The sequence below is a fragment of the Myiozetetes cayanensis genome, unplaced genomic scaffold (genome assembly GCF_022539395.1).
Source record: "Myiozetetes cayanensis isolate MyiCay16 unplaced genomic scaffold, myiCay2020 scf9, whole genome shotgun sequence".
Lineage (NCBI taxonomy): Eukaryota > Metazoa > Chordata > Aves > Passeriformes > Tyrannidae > Myiozetetes > Myiozetetes cayanensis.
The window spans coordinates 7,608,069-7,623,481 of record NW_026088185.1 but is presented as its reverse complement, the minus strand read 5'-3'; the positions used below and the strand labels follow the sequence as shown (position 1 = coordinate 7,623,481).

Below are 15,413 nucleotides of genomic sequence, written 5' to 3'. Positions count from 1 at the left end.
CACGCGTAGGGCAAAGGACTGAAAGAAGGAAAATACTAATTTCATTCTCAAATTGCACTGTGCGGTACTTCTTACAGTTTAGTGTTTTTCACAGCATTTGAAATATCATTCAAGAACCAAATTTTAGTCATGATGGTTCACCACTGAATGCAAAAAGAAAAAAGACATGCTGAAATTTCGTGTTGTCCTCAGGATTATAAGGCAGGAACTTTACGTAATTTTTAAGAATGTTTATACAGCAAAATGGTATCCATCCAGTTTGAGCACAGATAGCGTATGCTAGTTTTTACAGCTGTGAGCTGGTATTTTGTCTGAGCTCTGCATATACTGCTAAAACCTATTAAAACTTCAACTTGATTTCACTCACAGAATAACATCAAACACCAGAGTCTGGACTCCAAAGGACATCTTGAATGTACCCATAAAGCTCACAGAGCTCCCTTCAATATTTAACTGAAAGAAAACCAGAACCAGAGCTCTATTTGTAGTTTCTTTCACATTGAACGCTATTGTTTTAGCCAGCCAATTCCCTTTGGAAAAGGACTGGCTGTGGCTGCTGTTGAGGTGCATCCTAGACATTACTGTGTAATCCAAAACACAGGCTGTAGGGTAATGGCACTAATATCACAAAGTGATATTAGTCTTCTAATAAATTAATAAGCCCTTACTCAGAACTGCCAGCCATTGTTGCCAATGCATGAATAAGAGTTGGGTCTGGTTTTTACCTGGAGAACTCATAATGTGAAACAAAGCCCAAAACAGCACTTTTTGCTTAATGGAAGTAACCACACAGCCCTACACAAACATGCTCCATGCCAGTCCTCTGGTCAAAAAGTGACTCTGTTCCTTGAAAGGTGGTTCCAGCCTGCATGCCTGTTTATCTTCACAGCGGCAACAGAAGGAGGAGAGGATAAGGAAAGACCCATTCAAGTATTACCTCTCGGATGTACTCCTCCTGCTCTTCTTTGAGGGTAAGTTCAATGAAGATCTGCTGCAACTTCTCATTACAGTAGTTGATAATGAATTGCTCAAAGCTGTTGTCCTGTCAGATAAAAGATGTTTGCGTTTGCTGTTGTGTAAACACCCTGGAACTCAGCTGGAGTAAGTTACTGCAGCAGCTGCAAGTCAACAAGCTGCTGCATTAGCTACTCCTTCCAGTTTTGTGATGTGATGGCTGGAGTAAAATTTGATTGAGATCATGATTAGTTTGGAAATTTTAGACCAAATCCTTCCCTGAAGCTCTCTCCATTGGGAGGAACAAAATTCTCTGTAGGTTTTATTCATGATGTCTGCACATCGATTCCTTGAAATAAGTCTTAAGGGCACCTGTGGTGTCAGGGAACAAACAACACAAGTTTTGCCTGCACTGATCTGTCCCCATATGTAAAATGTAGTCCCCAGAGGGTCTGATAAATAAAATTATAATGATAGCATTAGCTCTTTTCCACTCAGTAGCCAATAGAGTATCCTATTTCATTACAGATTGAGGCTCAAACTGCTATTCCAGTTGCAGCTGAGCCTGGGTTAAGAGATTATTGGCTCTAAAGGTCAACCCACCTCCTCCCTGCCAACAAACCGCTCATGTAATTGCCCCTTGAAATTATGGGAAACAAATGAACTTCATCAACCAAAAATCCTCTAAAAGGCTAATGCATATAAAACTGGGTTAGGGAGCAAGCAGATGTGTGACTCTTGGCAGAAGGGACCAGGGACTGGAGCAGACAACAGGAGAAAGGGTGGGCAGTGGGAATGCTGCTCAGAGACTGTTGCCCCAGCAGCCTACCCCATATCCCAGGGCAGGGCTGCTGCAGGAGCGGGGCTGTGACATGACAGCAGCATGCTTCCACAGGGACACACGTCAGCAACAGAGACCATGGCCACATCAAGCCCTAAATACCACAGGGAAAGCTCTCGCACGCTCAAGGCAGCTGAAGTTTTACTGCTAAGTTCACCAGGGCCACGACTGCAACATAAAAGCTATGGTTCACCACTTTATCGCCATTATCTTAAATGAGTGCAGTTTGGAGGCCAGGTGCTCATTCTGAGGACAAGGTCAAAATGCCTGTTTCAAAGAAAAAAGGAATCAGCACCTTCACTGGTTTTTTACAGCGCTTGAAGCAGTAATTAATATTGTAATAATTCCATATATATATCTGCAGAAATAACTACACTCAAGAGTACTTTTGGACATCCGGTGCTGGTCTTCTCGACTTTGGGGTTACCTCCTGCCCTATTTTTTTTTCTTTTCTTAATAACTAGTCATCAAGAACACTCTCGTTATTTAGGAAGACTGAAGAATTGCAGAATAAAACACTACACCTTTTTACACTACCAAATAATCTGCTGTACAATACCTGTGAAGCTCAACTTCTGCTGATAGAATTTTTATGACTGAAGGCAACTGCAATCATTTAAATGTTTAAATTACGGATTTGGTTGCTAAATGAGATTAAGAACACACAAGCAGATTAGATAATATTGAGGTAGCATGGATTACTTTTGTCATTTTAGTTTTAAATGAAAGCAAAATCATAGCTGATCACCAAACTTTTGCAGCCACATCAAACTGCCCCTCTCACCAACTGCAATTATCACTCAAATTGCAAAACTTGCACAGCTCTAGATGAGAGTTAAAATTTGGCATGCAGCAAAATCAGCACTGCAAACAAGTCATACTTACTGCATTCTGTTGAAAAAGAAATTAAATAAACTGCAGTCAGTACTTATACTTCCATAACAATACAGAATACATCTATTAGCATTTATTTAGTGTATCAAGTAGATCAATCTTTTTATCATTGAAAATGAAAAATACTACCTAAATGTTATGTATTACTCCTTCATAGATAAGCATATCTTTAGGTACTGTCCAAATATTATCAAATAAACCAAGAGATTGAGACACATCATAGTGTAACACAGAACAACACCCTTGCATTGTCCTGTCTCTAAATCACCATGTACCTCTTGTCTCTAAAATCCACATATATAACCTTGGGTATACAAATCTCAGCCACAGGAGAGAAGAATGGGGAAGGGAAGAGAGAATACTGTAGGAACAATGACTATAAGTTTATTTGACACATTCAGATAAGGACATCACTCCATATATAGAGAGTTTGAAGTAAAAGGACCCTAGCTGTCACATCACCTAGACAAAGAGAAAGGGTAAAATACACTCTGCATCCTCCTGCCAGGAACGTGCCATCCAATGCCACCAATGTTTCTCCAAAAGGCTTTGTTAGTCTGATTACAAGGGCTGCAGGACTTTTCACTCATAAATTATACAGGCTCAGTCATCAAAAGAAGATGGAAACGGAACAGTAAATCCAGCTAAACCATCTAACTAAAAGGTCATTAACAATACATTAAAGTAATTGCTAGATATTTTCCCAATTTGTTGTGTATCTGTGATACTTATGGTTTGCCAAAAAAAGGCAGACCAAAATCCACAGAGTTATTCACAAATCGCTCACTTTAAGCCATGAAATTCTATCTGACATTGCCAAGCCACTGAAAATTGCTGTTCCAGGAAAAAAGTTATTGAAGAGCAGCAGCAGTATTATTCTTTATGAATGATCCAGAGTAAAAGGCTAACAGTTAATTACAGTAAAGAAAATTAGGGAGAATGTTTGAAATTACTGAAATTCTCAAAACACTTAACTCTGAACTGACCAGAAGACATTTGGTAAATTAAATAGACTTCAGAAAGAGGTGTTTCCTTTTACAGGTTTTAAGAAACCCTGTATGAGAAACCAATCAGTGTGTTTATCTCTAGACAAATCTGAGTACAGCAACAGAAACTGTGCATTTATTCCCCCTTACAGAATTACAGAATACGCTGAGTTGGAAGGGATCCATAAGGATCATCGAGTCCAACCTTAGCCTTGCACCATCCCCAAGGGTCACACCACATGCCCTTATGTGCATCTACAATTTTTAATTATGTGAGGACTTCACAAAGCAAATACGAATGGTCACAAATGAATTGTCCCCCAATATTTTAATGATGGCTTCTAGAAATTAATACAATAGAACCAGAAGGGATCTAAAGGACTTCTGGCATTGTTTTTCAGAAGGCAGTACCAATATCAGTGACAGCACATCCCTAAATCTGTTCAGGAGACACAGGTTGGAGGCACCCAGCCACCAGAGACTGTACTTGTTCCTTACACTGACCACTCACATTAAGCAACAAAAAGCATTTTGATCAACAAAGAAGTAGCACAGTCAGACCCAAAATCTGGGCAGAGTTAGTGAATTCAAATATTAGGAAATGTTGTGGAAAAAAATAATTAAGAGTATATCTTAATTCTGCTACTTTAACATTGAGGGCATCACTTCCATTCCTGTATTTTTGTGGCAGCATTTCCAACTACGCCTTTGAAATCACCATGGAATACAAAATAAAAGCTTTAGGGAAGATAAAACCAGTCTCTCAAATTAAATTAAAGGTGCTGGGAAACAGAATGTCACCTGAGATACACTTAAAGTCATGTCAAATTTATAGATACAGCTCAATCAACCACCCTTAGCTTTTCATCAGATGCAACAATAAATTTAGACAAGTAGAAAAATTCACTAACAAAAATCAAAGCCTACTTCACCATGTTTCTCGCTTCACAAATAATGGTGTCTCATTCACACAGCTTTATTCCTTACCAACCTTCAAACTACTGGGCATCAGGGTGGGAGATCATGAACAACAAGTTTTGAACTCTAAAAAAAATTCTGCTCCACGCAAAAATGGAGTGATTATACAGACAAGTAGATCACGACATTCTACTCATTCAGGCTGTTGGAGTCAATCATGAAAAGCTATAAAGTTCTATTATGAAGCACTGCTATTACATGAATTACATACAGGTGCTTGAAAGTCTACAGAAAATATTCTTTGTTCCTTAATATTTTACCTAACTTCTTCTTTGAAACATTCCATTCGTGTATCACAGAATCATCTGAAAAAACCATATATGAGTGTTCCTGGCATGATACATTTTTACACCAGTAAAACACTAATGGGAAACAAACAAAATAAAAATATTTTTGTTAAAAAAAACCCCTCTCTTATGGGTCTTGAATAAAATGTCTCCACCAGATTTATGAAAAGAAAATATCTAAAACAGGGCATTTTACTATCAATGCTAGATACTTTCTAAACTTCTCTCACCATAAAGAATTTAAATTCACTTTTGAGTACCCACTTCCCAGTGATTTTCAAAGACAACAAAGCAACTAAGACACCTGCTCAAAATTGAAACTGAGATGCTTTTCCATACTAGTAGACAGAAATAAATTCCTACCTTTCACCTGCCTAATAAAGTCCTTTATCAAGTGTTCCATTTTCTTGTGTCCTCTCCACTGTTTTCCTCAAATCAAGCAGATGTTGTTGATACAAATCTGCAGACTCTGCTATATCATCAGTATTACACCTTACAGGTGTTTCTCAATATCTCCTCTTCCTTCTTAATCTTTCATCACATCAGTTTTTGTTGAGGGCCAATTCAAAAATCTGCATATTGCTCAGTCTACAACCACTGACAAAAAGCTGTCCAGTAACACTTTTTCAAATATATTATATGAACACATTCAACTAAAAAAATACATGAAAAGTATTTAAAGGAAAAGCATAATTTGAAAGAAAAACTGCTTGAAATCAACATGACTAATGCCATTAAAATTAACTTTTACACCAGTATGAGGAGGGAAAAAGACATACAGAGACTGATGCTTTCACTCTATCACATATAGCCCCAGAGAATAATCTTTGCAGCTCCAGACAACAGAAGTCTCTGATCTCCTCCTAACATAGGCAGGTGACCCCAAGTAGTTCCCTCAGCCCCTAGAGAAAAAGCCAGATGGCAAAACCAATGATGATAAAAGACCAACATACTCGCTTCACTGAGATGAATAGTGGAATGAAGGGTGAAACCAACCAATTTATCTGCTACTGTGGTGTCTGGGGATAGGGAATTTTATGTATGACCACAGAAGCATGTGAGTTTATGAGATGAAACTAAAAAAGTGAAAATCAGCAAAATGGAAAAGTTGTATTTAAAGAAAATGAAAAAAGATACTATTTTAATCTCAGAAAGCAATGGCCCAGTTATGTGATGCAACAGTTATAAGAATTTTTCAAAATTTTTTCAAAGTTAGTGAAGGTATGTTATCAATATTTATCCTTTTTTTTCTCTTTACATATACAGACATTTGAATAATCAGACTTATCTCCTGTAAATTAGGGTGCTCTGTGCTTTTGTGTCAATATCCCTACAGGCAAAGAACCAGAGAAGCATATCATTTAACTATATATATTCCACATATACTTGTAATCAAACCATATTTCAGTGTATCTAACAGAAGCAAGAAAGTAGATGCCAGAGCTTCAGGGATTATCCATTTTCCATATTTGTGTAGCTCAACCAACTTCAGTCCTTATTGATGGTACTGTCACTGGCAGAGAACCAGGCACTCTGAAATCCATCTTGCTCTCAGCTGTGGTGCCCATGCACACAGGTCGAAACCAAATTTGGACTTAAAAGGGCAAGAAACTACTGTGACTCCAGAGCACACAATGCACGTGTGATTCACGGGAACACCCAGGTACAATCACTTCAACAAACTCAACCTGATAAATTACAGTCCTGGGACAACAGGAATTACAAATAGGCAAGAACCTACCATATAATCAGAGCCATTCCTCTCCTAAGACAGAAATAGCTGCTGTAGGGCAAAACATCATTCTCACAACCTGAAGCAGAGCATTTGTGTATATTTGCTCCAGCATTTCAAGTATTTCCTCTGTTGAAAACAGCCAGCCAATGGGATTTACTTCATAAACATGCCTTTTGCAAAATAAGCCTCTCTAAATACTTACATTATAATGTGATTAATTAAATTGTGATTAACTTCCTGGGATGTACCTCTGCTTCTGGGCATCCTAGTGCTTAAAGAAATTATTGCTTTAACTCTATTTTTAAAGCTACACAGCACCTAGGAGTCCAAACCAAGGGTCCCTCTCTGAAAAGCTCCTCTCTTCCATAACATTTGCCAGCAGATGTAACTGATCAATTATAGATTAAAAATTCAGTTCTTCTCTTTCACACTAGACTGACTTTGCACTAGATGATCAGATTGAATAAAGGGCCGGGTACACACATTTTTGCACTGCCACTTCCCAGTTTATGATAAGCTGATGGGCATCAGGAAAGGGCTGAACCATTTTGAAAAGGAAATCCGTTGAAAGGTAGACAGGCTAGAAAAAAGCAGCTGGAAATTCTTGTCTGGAGGATAAAGGCAACTAACAAAACAACAGATATCCATGGCTGAGTTAGAGCCAAATTCTAGACATGAAGAAAGGGTTCTCAGAGTCTAGAGATAATAATAACAACAACAAAAAAAAAAAAAAAAAAACCCAAAAACAAACAAACAAAAAAACCCACACCAAAACCCCACAACAACAACAAAACAACAACAACAACAACAAAGGAAAAAATTAAGGTAAAGAAAAATCCCGATGAGTCAATTTCCTTGAGTAGGATTTTTTTTTTTCTCTAATACGTCATCTTTCTAGCAAATAACTAGACCTTTCTCCTGTACGATAATCCTTAACGGTGTTGGGGGAAGCCCCTGGGCCAGCAGCAATCTCTCAGAGCTCAGCATGCTCTGCAACCGTAATTTCCTTCATGTAGTCAACAGGGCAGAAAAAGGCAAAGCAACCAGTCAGCAACCAGACCAAGCTGTTTTATAGGTTTATGGAAAAAGTGGAAGTAAGTCCCCAGTTTTTTTGTATCTTAAATATCTCCAAAAGGTATTTTCAATGATTACCCCCTCTTTATCTAGTTACCTCTCACTAAAAACAGATAACTAACACAACTATGAACTTTTTAATATAATGAAACTGCATTCTTCATATTTCTAACAGATTCCTTCAGTAAGGATTTTGGCATTTTATCACTGTCCAAATGACACCTTGTACAGAACATGCAACGTGACCAAACTTCTTTCTGTGACTACAAGGGACTTCTACACAAAAGAAACAAACTAAGTATCATAAATAAAAAGAAGAGCTACCAAAATGTTTGTTTGGCTCTTTTTCTTGTGATAGTTTTATTTACTGCTGGGGTTTATGCAGAGTGTGATGAATACTGCCATGTCTTTGCATATTCTTGTGTACCTGGAGCAAAAGCAGTTGGTCAGATACTGTCACCAAAGACAAGGCATTCACATCACCTCAGCAGGTCAACCCTCAGCAGATGTCTGAGGGCCAAATGGAAACAATCCCTCTCTTTCTTGCAGCTCTATCACCAGCACATCCCAGTTTCTTGTCAGGCTAAAATATGTAGAACAAACTGCTCTGCCAAGTGACTGAGCAGAAAGCACTCACACACTCAGACTGTCTTCTTGGGGGCTGGCAAATTTCAACAATAAGCCTTGTTTGGCAGTCTTAACTTTCATAAAACTGCACTCCAAATCATTAACTTCGTCATATGGACCAACTACGTAGTGGTACCTGAATATTCAGAAAAAAGCCTTTAAGCCAACAAGCACAGACAGACATTTTTATCTATGAAGGCTAGGCAGGATGAAATATTCACACTTGCTCCATGACATTCATTTTAACAACCCCTAGCTCTTGTCTACACAGGAAATGTACACAAGAGAAAACTAACGTCCAAAACAAATAAACAGAGAGAGCCTTCTGCTCATCTCTGCTGAAACCTGCCAGGCCCTCAGTCATCTGCCTCCTACAGCCTTCACTGCTTTCTCGTAAACCCTACCCTAACCCTACCCTGACATCTTGCAGAGATCCAGAAACTGCTTCTGCCCAAAAATACATAATCAAATGTGGAATAAAATGGGACCAGACTCAAACCTACCCCAGGAGGTCTGAAATTGAGCTGGCTCTAAAATTCCTAGTGCCACCAGCCATCATCCTTACCCTGTCTCAAATCACAGTCTAGACTGCAGACTGACTACGCATGCAGCCCCTCAAAAATGCGGATGAACATACTCGGAGCATTTAGTGTCAGGTTTGAATCCATTGCTCAAGCTCCAGCAGCATTACACAACCAACCTGGTCTTGCAGCCTGCATTTGCACGCTAATCCTAGTCCCTAAATCCTTGCCCATAGACAATTCACACAGAGACACCCAAAATTTCAGTGTTTTGCTTTCCTGGCATTGTCCAAGCATTCAGTTGACCACACAGGGCATGGCAGGATTCAAAAATAAACACAGCTTTACAGCACCTATTTTGTGGATGGTTTAGCCAAGCTTGCTGATGACATCAGTCAAACCCAGAGAGGCTGAGGATTATTGATAGATTTATGTTCCCTAATCTGGATTTTTGGACAGCCAAGTCCTTATATCTGCTTTCTTGGATGGGTTTGTCTGAAAAATGGAGTTTGTGTTTGACAAATATACTACAGAAACCAAATCCCAAAGAGTATATGCCAGCATTTTCAATACTCGAGTTATCTTTCCTTTGTTAAATTTCAAGAAATCTCCAGATGATTTGTTAATTAACTTTAGCTTAAATTACAAAAAACTGTAGAAATCGCAGTGAACAGTAAATAATCACTCAAAACCAGATGAAACAAATCTCATTTATATAAGGTTCAATTTGTATACAAGAGAACAAGACTGCTATTGTCCTCAAGAAGGTGAAGTGTAGGATCTCTTAGAATGGTAAATCTGGATTTCTTTATTCACTCTTCTTACAGGAAGAACTGTAGGATGATCCAAAGAATCACCCTAAACCGGAATAAGGCCCAAGAAATATTGTCTGCCCTGTCCATCATGAAACAAAACAAAACCCTCGAAAACCTCTAGCAAACTAATGTTTTGCACTGGAAGTCAGACTATTCTATAAGGTATTCCAATAACTTTTAAGTGAGAATCTCAGGACAAAATAGATAAACTAGAGTATAATTAGTTTATTCTTTCAGCAATCCTAATGGGTAAGTATAATACTGAAGGAAAAGCAAAAAAGTAAAAATCACCCTTCAGTAAACACATATCTTGCTACTTATTTCAATGGTATTAAGCTTCATGTGGAAATATTTTGTATGTATATAAAACACTCCTGCTACATCTATGGTTTTGTATAAATTCTGTCTCCAGGGTACAAGGCCGCCTAAGGTCAAAGAACATGCACTAATAATAAACCTGTTTCCTGAGCAGAAACATGATTAACATAAGCCTTTTTTACCTTTAGCAGATCAAAGAGCTTACATATTTAAAATCCACAAGTTTATAGGTGAAGTCTTTTAAGTGAACTTTTGCCAACAAAAATTCTTTGTAGAGTACATGTTAGTTCTAACTTTCAGGAACAGACACGAAAATCAAAATCTGACTTAGGAATTCTGTTTGAAAGGGAACTGCACAATATTAGCCATGGATTTTAAGTAATTTATAATTAGATGGATATAGTTACTGTCATTAACTACACCTGAGCTAGTATTTCGCATATTTAGCCCCTGTATATACAAATGTACCACACAGCAAAACACTCCAACTTCCACTATACTTGTTATGCTATAATTCTTAAGATAATATTAAATTTTTCCACAACACAGTGTTGTGCAGTGCTAAAATTTCATTCATTTATTGTTTTAACATAATTAACTTCAAACAATATATTTTCTGTGAAATGGTTGCTTAAATTGTCAAAAATAATTATCTTGGTAAGCATTTTTTCAAGATCTTTAATAATTTTTGTGGTATTCAGTAATTTTTTACAGAACTTAAAAATATTTGGCAGAATCCTCTTACCTGCTCTTACTGCATGACATTCATTCAGACAACCACAAGACCAGCTATGCTTTGCATATACAGTGTTCATTATAGAATTATTTTACTCAATTTAGAAAATTTGACACAATTTCATCTTTTCTTCCAACCAGAGCTGCATAGAAAATTAATTTTGGGCTGCCTTGAAAGAATGTATTTGCTTTTGATGCAACTGAGAGTAAGCTGGCAGTTTCTGGTTATAAAACTAACCTGTCTGGGAACACAGGGATGGCTCAGTGGATGGTACTGGAAGTACAACTGATTCAGGATTTTCTAATAGACTGTTTTTCTGTCATTCACCCTGAATTATAGTACTGCCACGTAGTCCCAAAACCAGTGACTGTACTAGTCACCTCTAGAAACCTAAACCAATGAAACTGCTTTTCCAAACACCTCTAAATTAAAATTTGGTGTAGTACAAGCTACGCGTATGCTTCTGGCATGCCACCCAACTCACTCTGAATGTTCAGAAACAAAATAATTCCATTATTTCTGTGATGTTGAACCAAGCTGCTTGGCCTGTGCTTTCACCATAGGTCTTAACTCATGAGAGAGAGTCCCACCATGTATGAATGTGCTGATGAATTTGATCTCAATTCACAAGGCAAAACTGTTACCGCATTTTCCAATAAAACCAATACTCAGTATTTAAAGGAGTGAACAATAACTACTCATTAACTTAAAGCTTTCGAGTTTGTATGAAATGGGAAAGCTAAACTATAATTCATTGTGACAGGTAAGTGAAAAGAGCCTTGTTTTTTCATTTTTCTCCTGTACTCAACCACTTATGACCTTTCAAGATGTTGAATTCCTACCAAAAAAAAAAAAAAAAAAGAAAATTACATGCGAGAAAGAAAGTTGTCTCTGGAACACCATCCCACAAACACAATTACTCAGTTGGCTTGTGCACCAGTGCAAGCTCCTGTCTCCCACCTTATCATACATATCTATCCTAATCAAACACAAAAGAACTAATGGAAACCAGAGTCCTGCCCAAAGATGCCAGTAGTACCATTCCAGTGTCCAGCTCTCCAAAAGGTATGCCGAGGACCAGCTCTAAAGAGATCTGGCACCGAGTTCTCCATTCAGCCACCTCATGTCTTGCCTATATTTTCATAAATATGCTCTCATGTTTAATTCAAACAGTGCAACCTCGCTCAGTAAACCCTCGAAGCAAGTATCAGATTTCTTCTTCCTCTTCATGGAGGTGTTTTGATTTGCACATGTTTGGATGTTATGCTTCTGAAAGGAAACTTACACCACTCTCACATGAACCATTACCCTTTTCTGGATTATTCTACACAGTTCAAACACATTCTCTGGATTTTTCAAGAGGGATGTAGGGAAGTGGATAAGGACTTCATGTTTTCTACTGATGTTTTTCCCTAGATGAGTTTCTAGTTTGAACACATACAGATTCCACTGGAGATCTATAAATCTTTTAAAAAAACCTGTCAGAGCAAGATTTATGAAAATGCCCTGTCCTTGGTGCTCTCTAACCCAATTAAAAACTCCTGGTTGATTGTTTTGTTTCAAAATACCACTAGTCTAAAAATACTACTGTAAACAAACAGCAGTGAGCCACAGATTGTTAGCTAGGAATCAGTATAGAATATTTATCTATGTGAATTGAGATGAAATACAATATAATTTCTTGTTTAATTTTGACAGGGAGAAATGTATAGTTATTGTTGTGCCAGGGTTTTTTGGTTCTTTTTTGCATAATACAAAGCTTGTTCAAAGACATCCACAAAATGCCTAAGGGCAGAAATGACAGTGCCAGAGTTTCTCCTATGCTCAAGAATGTTTGTCACAACAAAATATATTTAGTCTATCCATCATAAATATTTATTTTTCTATATGTAAAAAACAGAAGTTTGGCTTTCATAAATTTGTTTCAATTGCTAGACATGCTAAGACATCTCTCTTTGGCTTATTTTTCTAATATTTTTCTGTCAGGAATGACACAATTGATTCAAATTACACGTATTCTGATTAAATATTCATGAACTGCTCTATCAACCTTTAACAGCAGCTCTCTCATTAAATGTTTACCATTATAAAGGTCTTACCTCAAAAATTTCAAAGCCATAGATGTCCAGCACCCCCATTACCTTCTTTCTCACTTTTGTTTGTGCCTTAAAAAAAAAATTAAAGATTGAGTCAGTCATCTGTGCATTGCATACTTGAGAATCAAGAAAATTAACCTATCTCATAAATAGGCTGTCAAATTCTGTAAACTAAAATATTAAGTATGGTTTCCCAAAAAATACACTTAACATGAATATTTTTATAAGCTTAAAAACAGAGCAAAGAGCAATTTGTTGAGCTGTGATACAATTATTTATGTGTAACAGTGTACAAACTAGGAAAAATGAAACTGGTAAATACAATTTTACTGTCCACTTCAATTTAAAGGATTTATATTGATTTTTTTTACAGGCACAAAATGACAGTACCTTAATGCTCTCGTTGATCCTGGTAACAAGCCAAGAGAACAGTCGACTGTATAAATTCTTAGCCAGAGCATCACGGGCATAATAAGCCTAAATAGAAAAAAAAAAAAGAAGAAAAAAACATTACAAAAGCTGGACTAAACCAAACCTTTTTCTGTCACTGACATATCTTAAAGGTGCTATGAACTGAGTAAGACCAGCACAGGCAGCAGGGGCTCTGCCTAAACAAGCACAGGAGCCAGATAAGGGGTGCCAGGACACTTAGGCAGCATCAGTGGATTTGTGGTGCACCCCTCTGCCTTGCTGGCCACCAGCTGGCTGGAACAGCAGCCACAATCATGGCACTTCAACTCCCTTCGGGCTCTTCCAGATACCCTCTAAAGACTCACATCCCCCACCCTAATCCTAAGCAAAGGGACCTGATCAGCTGCACTTAGAGAAACGACATTCCTGCTAGCCTGAGCTGATGAGACACAGGTGGCAATCACCCTGGCTCTGCAGCCTTACACAAAGATAAATTCACACTGGCAGCAGAAGTTTCTCAGCAGCCCCAGGCATACAACCCACATGCAATTATAGCAGTCACCCTAAATGAAAACAGTCTGCCACAACACTTGCAGCACGCATTTTGTTCAGGTCTGTTTATTTTTTCAATCTCTGCAACATTCTCCACAACAGTCTCCTATCCCTCATCTTTTGAAAGTTAATTCAGACATGGAAATAAAACATCCAGTGTATCTGAACACTTAGAAATTGCAGAAGAAAAAAAGCACGCTTACTCTTGTAATTTCTTCAGTACATCCTATTAGTTGTAGTTTTTATTTGGGCAGTAATGATTTAATCACGTGGAATAAACTGCCACTTAAAGTAATTCTTTCCTACAGAATCAGGACCTCTTTTTACCTGAGCCACATTTAGTGTTGTTGAAACTTTCTCTTGTTTGGCTTCAACTGTCCGGAAGCTGAAGGCTCTCTCCAAGACAGACTGGTCTATACCCGTCAACTCGCAGATTTCCTTGAGTTCTAGCATCAAAAAGCAAAGTGTAAATACAATTAATCCTTCCTAGCCATCGTTTTTTCTTCCCCAAAACTACTAGCTTTTAAGTAGTGTAGCATTTTTCCCAAACAGATGCTCTTTCACAGAAGTGTCACATTCTCTACCCACTACCCTGACAAGCAAAGTTGTTAAAAATATGCACAGAGCAAGGAAACAGAGTTATTGGTTTTGAAAGCACTATCTAGTTATTTTTGTGAAGAAACTTCCCCTCCATTTATCACGGACTACTTTTCATAATGAAAAACTTTCAAATGAAAATAAATGAAGTTTCAAAATGTATCAACTGCAAAAACATCACCAAATGAATCTGACAGTGCAGGCAGAGATAATCACTGCAAAAGAACAAAAAAGTCTCCACTGCAGAAAAACCAAGTGGCAGAAACAGAAGCACACACACAGAGCACCATTTAAGATTTCAGAAGAAAGTGTTAATAGAGTTGAAAAAAAAAATTATCATTTTTGAATTTCAAATAGAGCAATCAAAACTGCACAGAATTCAACCCATATTTGCCTGAGGGTGAGCTCTGGAAACAATTTAATTCATATGTAAGGATATTGTATGTCTGCAGAAACGACAAAATTAATAATGACTTCAAATAAATTAGTGGTTTTCCTCCCATCACTAGTCTCATCTTACCATTTTTATCTTTGATTTTACTTTCATCTAGGCCATTTGCACGAGATTCAGGCTTAAATTCAATATTTCCCAATTTCAGAACGGCTGCCACTACTTCAAAAACCGACTGTGTTTCATGATCCATAAACCCAACAATCTGCATAGCATTCTGGAAAGGGGACAGATAAAATTATGAGATAAAAATATCTACATTTAAACAGATCATATTTGAGAAATTTACGAATTATCTGCATTAACATAAATTAGAAATGTTTTATGAACACTTTTGCTACAAAAAGTACATGGTATAATTTCTATGCTTAGATAAGTATTTTAATACAAAAGATGGGTTAAAGGAGATGTGATAATGGAGCTGGCATTCAGTCCAGTCCACTTCTAGGACTCATTCAGTAAATGGGTTTCTAAAATGCAGTACCTTTTTTAGCCACTTAATTTAGTTTATAACCCAACCCAATCCAACATTTCATGGTC

General features: G+C 37.5%; 1 protein-coding gene across 3 annotated transcripts in view; it reads right to left on the bottom strand.

The window, feature by feature from the left end:
• Positions 1-15,413, bottom strand: part of MYO1B (myosin IB) — a 112,624-nt gene that overhangs the window by 29,075 nt on the left and 68,136 nt on the right. For all 3 annotated transcript variants that reach the window (XM_050340118.1, XM_050340119.1, XM_050340120.1), the window contains exons 10-14: positions 14,943-15,090; positions 14,153-14,271; positions 13,253-13,339; positions 12,866-12,931; positions 938-1,042 (exon numbers count right to left, since the gene is read on the bottom strand). In XM_050340118.1, the coding sequence (XP_050196075.1) occupies positions 938-1,042; positions 12,866-12,931; positions 13,253-13,339; positions 14,153-14,271; positions 14,943-15,090 (525 nt within the window). The remainder of the gene's footprint in view (positions 1-937; positions 1,043-12,865; positions 12,932-13,252; positions 13,340-14,152; positions 14,272-14,942; positions 15,091-15,413) is intronic.